Consider the following 17,580-nt stretch of genomic DNA (forward strand, 5'->3'; position numbering starts at 1 on the left):
AAGTGTATAAATGTTTGGTAAGATTTATGTTTGTGCCTATGAACTTACTAAGCTTTCTATAAGCTTACATGTGTGTGTTTATTGTTTCTTGTAGATTAACGTATTTATACATTCGGAGGATCGGATCTACATCAAGAATCACACTATCCAGATTTACTCTGGTAGATTTTGTTAAACAACTTTTTGGATTTATATGGCATGTATAGGGAATTGAAGTAAAAAGTAATAGAATGAATGACTAAGTATGCAAAGTAAATTTGAATGTGATGGTTGTGTTAGACATTGAAATGGTTGATTGGTTTAACTTCATTAGCATTTAAGTGAGTAGTTGAAATACTGAAATTGGTTGTGATTTGAAATTTGCAGGGAAGGTTAAATAATTATAAATGGGTTATATTGATTTTTTTTTTAAATTTCAATGGAACAGTTTTTGGACAGCAGCATTGATGTAAATTTGAAAAATCACCAAAAATAGTGGAAATAGAATTAGAAGTTGAATGAGATATGAAATTAAAGCTGAATGAGTCTACTTTCACATGAAAGCAATAGAGTAAGCAAAAGAGTTGTATACTTTTAGCTATTTGAAATTTAGTGAGACAGGGTCAGAATGATTTTGAAGTCCCCTGTTTTGACTTTAGAAATTCCTTAAAAATTGTACAAAAGGAATTATGAGTTATAAATTATATGTTTAAATTACTTAATGAGTCTATTTTTAGTATAAATAATTGGAATCACCATATGAAGTCTGTACAATGATATAATTGAATTTTAGTGACAAGAGGTCAGGATAGTCGATCAGTGAAATAGGGGAGACTTCAACTAATAAACTGTATTAATTGGCTAAACTAAAAATTCTGAAAATTTTATGGTGAATAGATATATGAGTCTAGTTTTAGGGAAAATTTACAGATCTAAATTTTGATTTTCTTAGCTTGAGTTATAATTAATTTAGTGACTTCTGCGCTGGTTGACAGCTTTATTGTGAATGGTGAAATTAATTTTGAAAGTAAATTTTTATGCCCTGAACTTTTAAGTTAAGTCAAGTGACGCCTCATGCTCGACTCCGGAAATGGTCTTGGGTAAAGGGTGTTACAGTAAGTGTATTCTTGCTTAAATTAAATTGAGTTTTTAATGATAGTTCATGAATTGCATAATTATTTATGTTTTGATGTTGAATGTTCTGATTTGTGTGGTAATTTTCTGTAACCCTAATCTGGCATTGAAGACGGGCTAGAGGTGCTACATTTAGTGGTATCACAACTGGATAGCAATTTAGAATATCGGTATTTCAGACCCACTCGTCAATATAATATCTCGATATCCACATTTATGCAAATGTTTATGAATGCAATGCAATTTCAACTTATCAAAAAAGATCCTACCCCACCACTACATTCCATAGTAGGAGTCCCCTAGAACTTATCTACTTTTACACCACGTTGTGGATTAACCACTAATCGTTGCAAATTAACTGCTAACGATAAGAATATTGGTGAATAAATCATCCGTTGGTGCAAATAAAAGCTGCTAGTACGTTGTGGATGAACCATTGGTCGTGCAGATAAATTGTCGACTAAGATACGTTTTGGATGAACCACTAGTCGTGTAGATAAACTATCGACTAAGATACGTTTTGGATGAACCACTGGTCGTGCAGATAAACTACCGACTAAAATACGTTTTGGATGAACCATTAGTCAAGTAGATAAACTACCGACTAAAATACGTTTTGGATGAACCACTGGTCAAGCAGATAAACTGTCGACTAAAATACATTGCGGATAAATAATGCGTATCATGCAATCAATAGCACAATGGTATAGAAAACATTATTAGATCATCAGAATTACAGTGATAGTAAACATGTAATATTTTCATATCATGCATATACAGTAATAATTAAGTCAATCAGATTATGGATTCCAATATTATTCATATTATCAAGTACTCAATTGAATGAAATAAAGCACTAAAAATAGTTTGGGGTCTATTCATGGACTAAACTGAACAATTCATAAAATTTTGGACAAAACTGTAAAATAGGGGACACACAACTGTGTGGAAGGGTTACACAGTCGTGTTGTCAAACCGTGTAATAGGTTGTGGCCTTGTGGCAAATGCAAAAACTAACCTATAGGGGAGACACGGCTGTGTGGCAGGGTCTTGGTCACATGGTTCATGAACTAACCTAAGGTTTATAGGGCACATGGTTGTGTAGGGGCCATGTGGTCCACCCGTGTAGGCCACACGCCCATGTGGTAGACGATGTGGCCCTAATCATAAACACAGTTTGCCTCGATTCACTTGTAAAAGAACACACACTTTTCTTTGAAAGTCGGATCGACATTCCTCACGATCAAATCTGATTCGATGCACCTAAAATAGGTTATTCAAACGACATTTATACACGAATTAACAATTGGTTTCAAGATCCGTCAAGATTATTGAAAGATTCGACAAGAACCGAAAAAGATTGAGTAATTGAATTGAAAGATTAAAGTCGAATAGAAATTCTACGAAAATCTGAGATTTAAACATAAAAAACAAGATGTACTTACCGATTCTTGGCCAAGATAATGGATGTTTATTAATGACAAATCTAAACTCCCATAGAAAATGATTGAACGGAAGATGATTTGATTCGAGATAGCAAAATAATCAACAACAGTTAGGATGAAAATATGGTGTAAAGAAAAGGGAAGAAAATAAAAAAGAGAATAAATAGAAAGATGGAGAGCAAATTCTACTAGAATTTGAAAAGGGGAAATATGAAAATATAATTAGGAAAATAATATAAAAAGATGGTGGAATTCTAGTTCGATTAGAATTTTTAGGAATGAGTAAGTTGTGAATTCTAATTAGGAAAGAATTGGTTAAATTCTTAGGGTTTGCAAACCTTAAATGCATCACTTGCAATTTTCCCAAGATTTGCCAAAATTGAATTTAAAATGAAAAGGAGGAGGCAACAGCTCAAACCTTGGCTTCAAAGAAGCCTAACACCTTAACCACTGAGCAATATGCTCAATCTTTTTTTATTTTTTACGCTTAATCATATAGTTGTGTATTAGGGCGTTTTTGGCTAAATTATGAAATAAAAAGGGAATGAGGGGGCTCGGCCTTAGATCTGGAGAGATTTTAGCATTTTAAGCATTGAGCCTACAACTCATGTCTTACCTAATTTAGACACTTAATTGTATATATTGCTTTCTTTTTGGAGTCTTGCCAAATTTCCAAAATAAAATGGGAAAAAGGGGTTCAAACTTGGGATTGCACACAAGGGAAGCTAACTCTAAGCCGTTAAGTTTTAAGTCTATTTCTTGCTTAATCTTATTTCTTAATTGTATATATTTATTTCAATGTGTGACTTTTCTCTAGCTTGTTGAAAATAATAAAATGGGAGGAAGGGACTCAACTTACATATTCTTTATTAGGTTACAAATATAACACCATAACTTTTAACACTTCTTCACTTAAGCCTTCTTTCCACTTTATACAATGTCATGACATACTTTTTTAACTTTACAATTTAGTCCTTTTTCCACTATTATTGTAAATTACCATAATTTCATAAACTAAAATTCGTATCAATAACACTAATTTCCTCTTATAATACTATACATAACATTATTAAAGTAGTAAATAAGCTACTTAATTGACATGATTTTTAATTAACATAACTTAAACATAATTAGATTCTTGAAGTACTTACTCTCAGAACTTAGAATGGGAGTATAGGCTAGGAGAGGGAAGAATAAGAAACTAGAAATTTCTAGTGGAAGACTAATTTCCCAAAAAATGGGCAATTTACCCTTTTGGTCACTCCTTGTTTCTCCCCTTTTCCAATTAGGTCCTAACTCAATTAAAACACACTATTTACAAATTAAACCCCGTAATCAAGCTTCATTTTAGATTAATTGATAAAATAAAACTTGATATATCATTTTAATAATTTAATTAATTATTTAGTACCCTAATTTTGGTACTCGTTTCAAACCCTCGATTTATTTACAAACGCACAAAGATAACTTTATAAATCGAAGTGTGACTACTCTTGGTTTATACAAACTCAATTCTTCTAACCCTATTTTTGAGATGTGACACCCCTTATTTTTTAAAAAATCAAATATTAGTTTTTTCTTCTAAGCAAAAATAAAAAGATAAGTATAATGTAAATGTCAATCCCTTAAACTTACACTTAGTATTTAGATAATTGTGTGCAAGAGTTAATAATGAGCTGAGGTTATTTTAGGAAAATAAAATAGTTTGTTACACACATAAATTTTCATTTATTTCATGTGTTATATAATTCGTACCATACGATAAATTAAATAGATTATTATAATGTAAACGTTCAAAATATAATAAATTATTTTATTAAAAAATTTAATAAAAGAAAATATAAAATGATATTAATAGATATATATATATATAAAGGAAAACCATTAAGGTGGTTCCTCTCCCCTAAATTTTGGAAAATTTTGATTTTTCCTTTAAAATTTTTAGAAATTTTTTAACTAGATCTCTGAAAAATTTTCAATACACCTTTTTTTTTTCTTTTTGAAAATTTTTAATCAAGCTCTCTTAAAAGTTTTTGAAAATTATCATTAATCTCATAAAAAAATTAAAAATTTTTAATTAGACCTCAATTTTTTTTTTAAATCTCGATAAACCCTTAAAATTTTTGAAAAATTTTCTAAGCCTCCAAAATTTTGTTCCAAGATCCACCACTATATATATAATTATAAAATATTAAATAAAAATAATTTTATTTAAAAATGTTAATATATGCATACCTAAATGAATTTAAATTAATCATTTACAAATATAAACGTGGTTGGATAAAATTTAAAATTTATATTTTAAATTAAACTGAATTTAAATAATTATATATGATATTAATATCATACTTAAACTTAATCGAGCTCAGTCGAATTTGACCAATGAACATAACATAGCTCAACTATCCGATCCTTGGGTTCTAGTTTGGTGCATCCTTCTTGCTGGGTAATAATCATTAAAAGAGGTTGATTTGATATTTAAGCATTAAATTTATTGGGTATCTCTTCTTAAAAATTAATCATATGAAATAATTTGATTAAATTTTGGCTCAGCTCGAAAATATTTTTGTTCTAAAGTTAGGTTAAGCATTTAACTTTGAAGAATAATCTGGTATTTAAAAGGGTTTAGATAAAAACATTAAATGTGAAAAATAAATTTAAATAAAAAATTAAATTTATTTAAAATATGAATCGAATTAGTTGTAATATTCAAAGCTTGAGTCTAGGCTAATTCATTTCTCAATTTTATATTATGTACATCATTTATTTATTTTTATATAATTATAAAATTTATATCATATGAAAATTAAATATATACTAATATAATTAAGTTGTTTATATTTCAAATTTTAATTAAAAAAGTACATAAAGATAGTGATATTAAATAAAAAATATTATTTATTTTTATAAAAGATAAATAATTATTATTATTATTACACCAAATTACACCTTTCCCTAAGAATTGGAGTCCAATTATACTAAATTCTATACGACAATTACACGCAAATCTAATTATCAGGTGAGTTGCCTAAATTATTCATAAATCAAATTTGTATAGTTGGAAGGAGAAAGTGAGTTAAAGAATAGTTATTTATGTATGTTCAAGTATATCACACTTAATGGTAATTGCAGATATAATAAATATGAAACAGCTAGCTTAAGAATCATTTCAAGATGCTAGGCAAGCTTCCCAAAATAACCTGTTCTTTTCTTTCAGGGTTTTGGTTGAATCAACAGTAGATGATTTCTCGTCTTTGGCCGCTCCTCCATTGAACCGCCTATCATCCCTGCATTTTTTATGCAAACGAACCTCCTTTCGCATCTCCACCACCTCCCCATCGTCGTCGTCGTCGTCGTCGTCGTCATTTGCTTTCTGTTCAAACCTATTAACCTCTCTAACACCATGAACAACATCAGATGTAGTAGTATCACAGCTACATGACTCTGCATCATCATCATCACCATCATCATCATGGTTAATAACAGACATGGCAGGATCAAAACAACACCCAGATTCCGAATCACCGGTAGCTTCAAGCAGCAAGTAAGAAGAGATGTCAATAACTTTACTCATTATATAATATAATAACAGCACTAAAGAACAAACATGAACAAAAAAGCACAAGACTGACTTTTGTTTTGTTTTCAAGTCTCTCTTTTTATAACATGAAAGGACTTTTGTGTACTATAGCTGATGGATAGATAGATTAAAATAAAATATTAAAGTAAAGGAGAAAAAGAGAGTGTGGCTGTGGGCATTGATGGCATGCTGAATGTGAAACCTTATTTAATTCAGGACCAATGTGCCTGCCTTTTACTTTTCTAGAAGGAAGAAAATGTGCAAAATAAAAAAGGTGAACCAAATCTTCCAGAAGCCCCCACATTTTACTTGTACCTGTTTTTAAGGTAAAACAAGTTAATATGAAATACAATTAGCCTACAAAAACAGTTTGTGCTTGGTTGAATAAAAAAATGGAAAGCTTTGTATAGAAGGAAAATGACAGAAAATGGTATAGGAGGGATGATTCATTTTTGGGCAAACTATACAAATGGTCCTCTAATTTTGCTTCCATTCATGTTTTGGTCACTCAATTTTAAAAATTTTCAATTTAGATACTAACGTTTGAATTCATTCTTATTTTAGTCACCCGCCGTTAAATTAATAACATAAAGTTTTTTTTATGACTTGTATAATAACATATTTAGTCCTCAATACTTACATATTCTGTCACTTTGATTCTAATTCTAAATAATTTAATAAATTCAACCATGCACATTTACAAATTCTATCAATTTGATCCTCAAACTTCCTAACTGAAACTTTCAGCTTTTAAAACAGAGGCATTCGACATCTATAAATTTTGTTTTAAATGTTGTAATTGGTAGAATTTGTAAATGTGAAAGGTTAAATTTATTGAATTATTTAGAATTAGGATCAAATTGATAGGTATGTAAGTATTGAGGACTAATGTGTTATTATACTAATTAGAAAAAAGTCTTTTCGTTATCAATTCAACAGTGAGTGACTAAAATAGAAACGAATAGTGATGCGAGCATAGTTAGGTGACCAGTCGTACCCTTATTTTTTTTATCTTATTGTTTAAAAACAAATCATGAGAAGAAGAAAAATATGAGAGAGAGATGTATCTATATTAATATTTAAAATTTTTATGGAGTTAATATCACGTTTTAATCGGGTTCCAACTTAGTGGAAAATTTACTAAAAATCACTTACTTCTACAAAGTAATAGACATTATCCTGGCAATTTTGTGTCTATATATAAAATCTAAAAAAAATATTTGTACATGATGGGATTCAAACTTAAAATATTATAGATTTTAATAATAACTCAATTTTATTATTTCAACTAACGAGCTATTTTCTAAGCCATCTTCCTATCAAGCGCACCATTGAAAAAATGATATTTTCTATCCTTCTATTTTTATACTCTTTTAATTTTTTAACTTTTAAATTATTTTTATTCTACCAAGTAAAGTCTTAGAGATGGTATCAGAGTGAGATTATGCAAGATGGTTTTTTACTCCTGCTTAGCCATTTTGAAATATTAATTAATTTTTATATTATATTAATTTTTACAAAATTAAATAAAAATACATATTATGAAATTTTAAAATATTTAATTAAAATATTGTAAATGTTCTAATATATATAATTAGTTACAAAATCAATATAAGGGTATTTTGATAATTTTTAGGGCAAGTGATGAGACTTTGATCAAAACCTAGCCCTGACACAAACTCGGATTTTATATTTGTGAAAAGTTTACCGTCCTTTGTGTGATAAAAAAATCATGAGGATCGAGCTTGAATTATTTTATCATCTCTCGTGTGAAAAGTTTAAATTTTGAATTTTATGAAAAAAAATACAATGAGAGAGATTTTCTCTCCTTTTTAAAAAATTAATAGAAAGGCGTACCATCCCTTCCCCCACATTTTAGAAGTATGATTAATTTTTATTATGCTTCAAGATAAGATTTAATCTTTCTACTTTAATTTTAATATAATTTAGTCTCATATATTTTTATAATGTTATTAATTAATTCTTCGAGTCTTAGAAGTTGGCATGTATGTCGCTTCTCATTTCTATTAGGTTTGTGTTGCTTTAATTGACATTATAAGATAATGGCCAAATTTCAATTTGGTCCCTATACGATGCTAAAATGTAAGATTAAATCTATTGTTTTTAATTTTTAACATGTAGTTAATAGTTCTAACTATTTCAATTAAAATGCTGACAGCAATTTTTCTTAAGAACACTATTCAAGAGAAAAACTTTATTTTATCATGAGTTTGAGTAGGCATTTTTAAGAAAAAAAAAGTTTCTCATTAAAACTTTCAACGTTATTTTTATTATTATATGACTTTCAAGTGCAATTTTTTTTTAATTTCAAGACTTCACCCTAGAAAATTTAATAAAAGAAATGCATTAGTGGTAACAACTGAGATTAAAATTTTAAATTTGAAATAAAAAATTTAATTAAAAATAAAAAAAAACTAAATTACAAATATAAAAAGCATATTTTAATTTTTAATTCACACACAAAAAAATCAATCCAACAATGATCAATGTTTGGGGTCTATTTTGATCACAAAAGAAAAATAAAAAAAGAGCAAACTACTGGTTACTGCTATATTTGACCCTATGCAAACGAAGAAGTGTTTTACCATTACCCAAACACTCATCCAACAATTTTCTTCCCTTTTTGTCAAAACACTTGTCCTTTTTAGAAAAAAAAACAATAATAAAAACCAAACTTTAACAAGCTTAAATACCATTAAAAAAAGTATAAGGACGAATAAACTTAGAGAAGAGGTTAACCCAAACGAAGAGGATTATGATTTTATAATATAGGGAAACGGAGCATACAATGAAAGAGTGGGAAACTAAAAGGGATGGATGGAGATGTTTTACTACATAACGTGCACTGAATGTATACTAAAAAATCACATGGGGTCATCAATAAAAAAATGTAAAAAAAAAAAAAAGTAAACTATGATAAATAGTCACCCGAGTTTACTCGCATTCTTATTTTGGCTTTAGTCACTTTCCGTTAAAATACAAATTGAATGTTAATGTGGCTTTATTTTAATTGGTATAATAATAGTTTTAACCCTTGATATTAATATATTATGTCAATTCGATCCTAATTCTAAAAAAATTAACAATTTCTCTCTCAATGTTTACATTTTGTATCAATCCTAAGCCTAAAAATTCAAAAAAAAATTATAATTATAAAGGTTTCAAATAAAAAGTACATAAAATTCAAAATTAAAAAAATAAAAAGTGCTCTTCTGGTAAGAGTAACAAGGAGATTCAATCCTAAGCAAATTTAATGGCATGAGATTACTTCAACTAGACCCCCTATACTTATCTAGTATTTTGTTACTTATAGTTAAATCATGTTCTCTGTATGTGTTTTCAACACTTAATCCGGCATTAATAAAACCAAAGTCCTCTTTCTTTTTCTTTTTTTTTTTGTTAAAAATCCAAAAATTAGTATATATATAGATAAATAGATTTCAACTCTGAATTGCAAGACCAACTCACTCCTAACGTTGAACCAAAAAAAAATTAAATCCAATTCAAATAATAATTTTTTATTTGATCCTGATTAAAAAGTTAAATTTGATTTCATTATAGTCAGTTCGTACTTAAATTTATTTGATTTGATTCCGATTAAGAATTTGAAATTTATTAAATTTGATTCAGTTAGAGTTCAGTTTGTACTTAAATTTTAATCTCACAATAAAAAGTACAATGGTGTGAATTGAAATGAATTTTAAATTTTTATAATATAAAATAAATATTTGATATTTAAAATATTATATAAAATATATTTTTCAGAAAAACATCTAAAAACCAAAACAATTGATGAAAATTAATAATTTTTTTGAAATTTTATTTACTTTTTATTTTGAAAATTTTATAATTATATATATTTTTTGGATTTTTTGGATTAAAATCAAATTTACATATTGTGTAAAATTTTAAAAGGCTAACACTATTATTATATCAATCAAAATAAGATCATGTCAACGCGGAGTGACCAATATAGGAATATAGATACACTGGGACCATTTGAGTAGTTTACCCAAAAAAATTATTGGAATTTATTTTATGGCAGTTTTTTATTTCGTCTGAAATCAACCACGTGTTAAACCGGTAAAGCTACTTGATGGTATTCAACAATTGACTAAGCGAGTTCAGGGGTTTTTTTTGTTTTTTTATATTTATTCTGGGATTTCTTGCTCCACCTTTCTTTATTTTTTTTATAAATGGAATTAATTTATGCCCTGGGTGAAACCTGTCAATCCATTTTTAAATTCCTTTTCCATGACTAATAATGCCAAAACGGAAGAAAATAAAATAAACTTTTTAAATTACAAATACAATCAAGCACAAATAATACCCATCTTAATAACTAAGAACTAAGATCAGAATTAATAATTTAGTAGGTAAACAAGAAAAGGAAATGGAACTGCTGAGAACAGATGAGTTTGGCGTAGAATATTGGTTCAATTTGTAACCAGTTGGAAATCGAACCAGCCAACCTCCCAACAAACCAAATAATAGAAAACGTGGTAGAGTGGTAGAGATGGATCATTACTTCACCAAGCATGGGCTATTCAATAATTTAGTATTTCTGTTATTTCACTGAGATATGAGAATCTGGAAAAGTATAGATAAGGTTAATAATGATGAAGACCCACCAAAAGATTTAAACTTTGATACAATCACAGGACCAAACCAGCACGAAAGGGGAAAAGAATTATGAAAGAACGGTCCGGGCCTCACAAGCCGCCAACAGATTTATATCAGTGGTACTCAAATCGGAATAAAACAAATGACGTTTCTTTGCCTTTTCTGCTTCTAGAAAGTCCCTACTTAACAAAAAACCAACAATGCAGCGGGTTGCAACCAGCACCCACAGGAACATGGATAATGTGGCATGCATGACAAAGAAGAGAGACACGTATGGAAGGAACGGAAAATGAAAGGAACAGCGCAATAGCGCACGTCAAGATTTAGTCCTTTATATCAACTTGATCAACAACAACTAGCAGTATTACAAGAAACCATTAACCACACAATGATGGTTAAATAAAGATCATTTTAATGCAGTCATGAACTAATGAAAATAAGCAAGTATCAAAGGAGATATAAAATGCGAGGAAGAAGGTTCATCACGTCAGGAATAGTTATTGAATGAGGCTTGTCAAAGTAAAGTGACTGCTCCTCAGAACGTACAATTTTAATCCTAGTGATGTCACAATGATAAATTGATGATTCTCATAAATGAGATGGATGATACCTTGATTTTCAGAAATACTTCACGATCCCAGTACAAACAATAGTCAACATGGAAGCAACAAGTGATACTGAAGATGTTCGGTCCCTGGTTACCCTGCGGCAAACAGATATATAACCAAGCAGGTAAAAGCTCAACTGAAACAGCGGAGCATGAGAAATACCTCCAAATTTCAACGAAGAAAACTGGATAGGTATTATCTAGATAATGTATCTCCATCATCTTGAACTAAGCTACTGAAGATAAAGATAGGTACGATAGATGTTAGTTGTACAACTAAAATCTTACAAATCTCAACTACTAGTAAAATATGTAGAAACTAAATTCAATGAAGGGGAAATAAGTAGCTAAATGATAAATCATAATTCCAGTAAAAATATGCAAGGGACAGCAATGCAGATAATATATGGAAGGAGAACTGAAAAAAATTCTCATGCAAAAATCATAAAGATAGACAGCTATGCATAAATGATTTCATAATACCTGAATGTCAGGTCACTTCAGGTAGCTTGAAGGAATCCTTAAAAATATCAGCAAAAAGAAGTTTCACCAAGGAACAAAAGAGAAGTGCAGAGATATTGAATAAACTCACAGAAAGTATCTTGCTGAGGAAAAAATATTCAAAACTGTTGAGAAGAAGTTATTTGAAAGTGGAAACAAATACATTAAAGGAATGTTGTATCCCGGTTGTCCCTGCAAAATTATACTACAAACAGATGTTCTAGAGGAAAAATCAATAAATTAATGTTTAGTATCTAAATGGAATTCAATGATACACAGAATACAAATTGCATAGGCATGGAATGCGCCATAAATTACAAGTTTCTGGGAATTTGATCCCATGAAGCAATTACAAGGAGGATGGAGTGAAACATATGACCACAGCTTATCCTCAATCCACCCGAAAGGCTGATACCAGTCAGTCAATATATCCAAGTTCCGTGTGACCAAATGTTACAAAGATTTTCTGCCACCTCCCAATCAATAAGGTTTGTTTTGTTTGTTGTCTCTCTTAAGCTGAACCTTGAGTTTCTTACCACCTAATTGGCATCCGTTCATCATGTTTATTGCATTTTGAGCCGCTGCTGGAGAGTCGTAACTAACAAATCCTGCAAAAAGAGATTGTTGAGAGATGAAACTCCTTAACAATCATATCAGATTAACAGGTAAAAGAGAACACTTTTACCGAAACATTTACTAACTCCGGTTGCTTTGTCAACAAAAACCTTTGTGCTTAAGACCCTGCCAAATCCTTGAAAAGCATTAGCCAACTCTTGATCACCGAATTCTTGAGGTATGTGATAAATAAATAGATTTGCACCAGGTGGACCTAGGTCAGAGGATACACTATTTAATAACATACTACAACCAAGAATCTATTTTTGAAAGAACAACAAAAACCAAGATGACCAGAGATAGCAAACCTTCAATATGCCCTCCTGAATTTGTACCAACAGGGGAAGATGATGAAGAATTACTGTTTATGTTTGCTTGTGGCACTGAACCAGGTGAACCAGTCAACAGACGGTGGTTCATGATTCCCCCAGGATATGCCATGGGGTACTGCAGACCTGGTACAGCTGGGTAAGCTGAGCCCACATAACTTGTAGGAGGCACAGCATAATTTCTAGGAGCAATATTGGGAGCAAGATCAGGGGTGATTCCTCGCAACGAACTTCCTTGATTCACATGAGGAATCATATTGTTGAACGCAGGTTGGTTCTGCATTGGTGGCAAGCGGTACTGCATAAGTCCATAACTTCCTGGAGCCTAAATAAATAATGAGATGATATATCATATTTAGATATTAGATGCTCAGCTAAGCATCATGACACAAAAAAAGGACAATCCCCATAGCTCAGTTAATAGGAGACAGAATCACTAATGAGTTTGTTCAAAAATTTAAAAATCCAGAAAAAGAAAAGGAAAAACAACCTGATATCCATATCCATTATATGGAGGAACATAACCCATTGGCAAGGCTCCAAACAATGAAGGATGTGGTGAATCAGCATTTGGCATGTTCGAAGCTTGAGATTGGGCTTTCTGGGCCCTTCGAGCTTGTCTTTCCTTTTCTGTATCTGCCCATTTGACAACGAGAGGGACACTTGAACCCTAAAACAGCAGAAGATAAAGACCAGAATATAGTACCCCAGTTTTATTAGAATAACTAACCGTCTAACTCACTACCATACATGATAACAATAAGATGCTATTTCAGGCAAATGACCACAGCATCCTTAACTAAGATTTCAGTGCCAAAGGTAAAGAGGTGTCCAGAATAAAAACTGATTATCTGGTACAAGAACAAAGTCTAATGAAGACAATGACTTCAAGTTGTATATATGCATTTTCCAAACCACTAGGGTCTAGAACAAAATTCCAGACATAATCCAAGTGTATCTTGATGAAGATAAAAGATTATTGACTTCCAAAGAGAGCCCACTAGCTTGACAATGTTGATTCTAGATGCAGCATGCTATTATTTATAACAGTGTACATAATACGAATATCAAGCCATAGACATCAGCCTTTGATGCAAATGCAAATAATTTCCAGGTTAGTACCGGAACCTTTAGAAACTAGAATTCTCACAAGGTAACATCATGAAATAAGTGAAATTTTGATGACATTCATTCCTATGAATGAGCAATGACTATGTAAGATAGCTGGTCAGCATATAACTGTTGCATACCATATAAAACAGGAATAGATACCCAGAACAAGCTTCATGGTAATGTGTTGATTTTAAACAGCAGAAATATCTAAAAATATACCAACCTCCATTTTATGCTTTCCATTAATGGCCTCCAGGGCAGCAAGGGCTTGTTCTTTTGTCTCATACTTCAAAAAGGCACAGCCTGCAATAAAGAAACCAACAAAACTACAATTCACATATTGAAATCAGCTTGTGGTTTAGGTTTTATTGTTAATGCAATTTAGTGGTTCTCACATTTTCTACAAAATAATAATAATAATAATAATAAACCAAAAAGAAACAAGATCAAAGAATAAGTACCTTTACTTGTTTGTTGAGAACCTCTTAGAATCTGTAGGTCCTTTAGGGTTCCATATTTAGAAAATAAAGCAGAAACTTCATCTTCAGAGACATTCTTTGGCAACATGCCAACAAAGAGTTTGTGCTCTAAATCCATCAGGCAGTAAAAAGAAGATGATTATTCATTTTATCCAAGGATTTGATAGAAAGAGCATTACCAAAAGATGAATGAGAATCAATTCTTCCAACCTCATAGGAGGCAGAATAATAAGCAATTAATGTACAGAAGTTATGCATACCTAATCTTTCCAACTCGCCATCCGCATACTTCACTTGCAATGAACTAGATGCCTGAATCAGACAAAACAGCAGAAAGATGAGTCCCAATCAGGTAGGTAATAACACTAACATGGTAAAAGTAATACTATGGACAAAATATACAATAGCAGACATAGGAGATTGCAATGAAGTACTTTGGATTAATTGTCACCAAATTTTTAGTTAAAGGCTTGAAGGAAAAGAATCGAGTGATTAACCACTCTAAGCCTAAGCTCATATAAAGATGCATATCTTACACCACCATAACAGAATGCACAATGATCAATCATCAAAATAAAATGCAAATATGACTGACAATGTACGCAAAACTTGTGGCATAAATTTATCCAGTCACACTAGTACCATCTTAGGATAAATTGATGTAAAAATACAATTTAGTTTAGTCAATCAAATTCTACTAACACCTGTTCCCAGAAGGAACACTGGTTTTCTTTGGATTAGATTCCTAGATCTATGCTCAAGCATAACTATGCGATTCTCCTGCTCTTGTTTAAAATTTATCAAATCTAATATAACTTGTACAAGAGATGACATAAAGACGATTCCCATTGTTGCACTATCAACTATGCTTACATACTTTGAATTGCAGTATTACAATGAAATCATGAATTCTTTTCAGACTCATTGATTTGTCAAGCTACATAAAGAAATTCATCTCTTTTATTAACTGTGGAGAATGAAGTCCTGATAAGGGAAGTAAGTCTGACAGGGAGAAGCTCATTTTGATGTTGCCTTATAAGCGTTGAAAGGTTTTTCTGTTGATAAGCACTTTCTTATTTACATTAATATGCACAAATACTTCCCCTTATTTCCAAAACCACAGTATCGCCTCATTCATTTCACTCGAGTCACACACTTTTTACTCATTACATTGAAATTACTAACCAGACCAATTCATTTGATCAGCTAGCTCATTGTTTTCGATTACAATATAATTCTTATGATAAGTCATGCATTTATTCACTCGAAGATGGCAAGCAGATCAATCAGTTATGATAGGTATCGATTGACATAATGTGATAACATGCAAAATAGCTGGAGATTACTGGGGGGGGGACTGGAGATTAGTCAGCCTTATGTGACGCCCTATCACTATAACTTCAATACCTATTGTTTGCTTAATTATTTGAATTTCTTAAAATTTGAAGGTTGAAATCATTAAACACCTGTTTCTCGCTGAAATAATGTTCTGCTAAAATGATACCTAGCATAGAAACCCCTAGCCTTAATCTTATACATACTAGTAAAATTTCTCAAAACTTCATTTCATCAGAAAACAACCAGGTGTTAAAAAAATAAGCTTACAGCATGCTGGACTTTGATGCTGTGATCTTCTCGTTTTCCGTTGTCTCTAAAACTCAAGACATTGATTTACTTCAATGAGCAAGTACAAATAATTATCAAATTTATATGCTCGTATATTCTACAATTGCACTATTTGCATGTACCTTAATCAGCACAATGAAGCGGAAAAGAACTTCTACCAAGTTCGTTACAAAATGCCAGGGAACACAATTGCAGGGTAGTTTTAATGGAAGCTTAAGAAATAATGTCATATAATGCAAGCTTTCAGCATCAAAAACAGTAAATATTGAGATTCATGCCACTACCACAATGTATAAAATGCAGTAACAATTTTGACTGCCTCAGATCAGTAGTGAAATAGAGTGGACAGATATAGCGGTTAGGTCCTACTTTTGCAGGTCAGACGCTGAATAAGCTAAAAGTGTGAAATTAATTGTGAACGTACGATGCATTAAGAATTTAAGATCAGTGGAGAAAAACTTTGGACAATACCAGCTAGATTTTGACAACAACAACTAACAATGTGGCAATAAATTCATTAAGATGAAAGGAAAAGAAATTCAAAAGTTGAACTAACCCCAGGTAATGTCTTCTTATTATGACAAGCATTGACCGCCTTATCAGCCTCTTCTCTTGACGGGCATATAACAAAGCAACACCCTTAATCAACATAAAAGAAAAGCAACGAGAAAATAACTCAAAATTAGGGTTCCGAACACCATAAACCACACTAAAACACGACAAATCACACTCCAAACTAAACGAATCAAACAAATCACTAAAAAAGACAACCGCTAAAAGAAGAACGAACAATGTGAGAGATTCAAAACTTCTAAAAATAAAAATAATAAACTTAAAACAAAAGAAAAAAGAAAGTTGAACCTCTAGAGGCACGAGTAGCCTTGTCTTTGATGATGTTGACTTCGTCTACCAAAGCAAACTCTTCGAACATTGCGAGAACTTGAGCTTCCGTCATGTGCTTCGGCACTTGACCAACGAACAGCTTCACGCTCTCTTCGTTCGTCGCTTTCTTCTCCTTTTTTCCCTCCGCCATTAATGCCTGCTACTCTTCTTCTCCCTTTCTCTCTCTCTCTCTCTCTCTCTCTTTTCTCTTTTATTTGATTTTCTTTCTCTAGCTGAAAGAGTTTTTTTTTTTTTTTTAAGTCGTCGGAGTTGAAAAAAATGGGGGGTTTCTGGATGGGCAAAGTTGGATCTTCAATGGATTTTATTTTATTGCAATTAAAATTCGCTGCAAAGTGGGGCTACCGTTTTGGTTTATTTACGAAAATACCCTTACAGCTGTGCAGCTCTCAGCTTTGAGGTGGATGTACTTTGTTACAGTTGTGAGCTGGAACGAGGATTTGTACTTTGAAGGGAGGGCGTCGTTAAATGACGTATTTACCCCTTTTGTTTCATTTGGCCATTTTTAGTGATTCCCGCGGCTGCCTTGCATTGAACAAGGACACAAACACAAACTACTGCACTTCAATATGTTTAATATTTTTCTTTCCATTTTTTTTTATTTTATCCTCAAAAAGAATTATTCAAT

At 31.2% G+C, this 17,580-nt stretch overlaps 2 protein-coding genes across 7 annotated transcripts; both read right to left on the reverse strand.

Moving 5' to 3' along the window:
- Positions 1–1,962: 1,962 nt before the first annotated feature.
- Positions 1,963–6,320, reverse strand: LOC107936828 (probable ATP-dependent RNA helicase pitchoune). 2 transcript variants are annotated; one of them, XM_041108116.1, is made up of 3 exons: positions 6,191–6,320; positions 5,759–6,089; positions 1,963–2,376 (listed from the first exon to the last, which is right to left on the reverse strand). In XM_041108116.1, the coding sequence occupies exons 2-3, from the start codon at positions 6,046–6,048 to the stop codon at positions 2,301–2,303; spliced, it is 366 nt and encodes a 121-aa protein (XP_040964050.1). In that variant the 5' UTR covers positions 6,049–6,089; positions 6,191–6,320; the 3' UTR covers positions 1,963–2,300. The 2 variants fall into 2 exon arrangements, with proteins under 2 accessions (XP_040964050.1, XP_016725087.2); XM_016869598.2 differs by lacking the exon at positions 6,191–6,320 and having other exon boundaries at positions 5,759–6,184.
- Positions 6,321–12,029: 5,709 nt separating this feature from the next.
- Positions 12,030–17,240, reverse strand: LOC107936848 (RNA-binding protein BRN1). 5 transcript variants are annotated; one of them, XM_016869618.2, is made up of 10 exons: positions 16,914–17,098; positions 16,609–16,691; positions 16,032–16,077; positions 14,687–14,738; positions 14,409–14,534; positions 14,171–14,250; positions 13,325–13,504; positions 12,814–13,159; positions 12,576–12,719; positions 12,030–12,498 (listed from the first exon to the last, which is right to left on the reverse strand). In XM_016869618.2, exons 2-10 carry the CDS (start codon positions 16,638–16,640, stop codon positions 12,371–12,373), a joined length of 1,134 nt encoding a protein of 377 aa, XP_016725107.1. In that variant the 5' UTR covers positions 16,641–16,691; positions 16,914–17,098; the 3' UTR covers positions 12,030–12,370. The 5 variants fall into 5 exon arrangements, with proteins under 5 accessions (XP_016725107.1, XP_040964052.1, XP_016725106.1 ...); XM_041108118.1 differs by lacking the exon at positions 16,032–16,077 and having other exon boundaries at positions 12,592–12,719; positions 12,814–13,111; positions 16,914–17,240; XM_016869617.2 differs by lacking the exon at positions 16,032–16,077 and having other exon boundaries at positions 12,814–13,111; positions 16,914–17,240.
- Positions 17,241–17,580: the final 340 nt, after the last annotated feature.

Source organism: Gossypium hirsutum, chromosome D12 (genome assembly GCF_007990345.1).
Source record: "Gossypium hirsutum isolate 1008001.06 chromosome D12, Gossypium_hirsutum_v2.1, whole genome shotgun sequence".
NCBI lineage: Eukaryota > Viridiplantae > Streptophyta > Magnoliopsida > Malvales > Malvaceae > Gossypium > Gossypium hirsutum.

Excerpts from the sequence above, each read along its gene's own strand:
- LOC107936828 (XM_016869598.2), bottom strand. The coding sequence starts at position 6,132 with ATGAGTAAAGTTATTGACATCTCTTCTTACTTGCTGCTTGAAGCTACC. Across the intron at positions 2,377-5,758 it reads ACCCTGAAAGAAAAGAACAG|GTGCATCGAATCAGATTTGA; the intron begins GTTATTTTGGGA and ends AACCTATTTTAG.
- LOC107936848 (XM_016869616.2), bottom strand. The coding sequence starts at position 17,085 with ATGGCGGAGGGAAAAAAGGAGAAGAAAGCGACGAACGAAGAGAGCGTG. Across the intron at positions 16,692-16,913 it reads GGCTACTCGTGCCTCTAGAG|GGTGTTGCTTTGTTATATGC; the intron begins GTTCAACTTTCT and ends ATGTTGATTAAG. Across the intron at positions 14,535-14,686 it reads TGGCGAGTTGGAAAGATTAG|AGCACAAACTCTTTGTTGGC; the intron begins GTATGCATAACT and ends TGATGGATTTAG.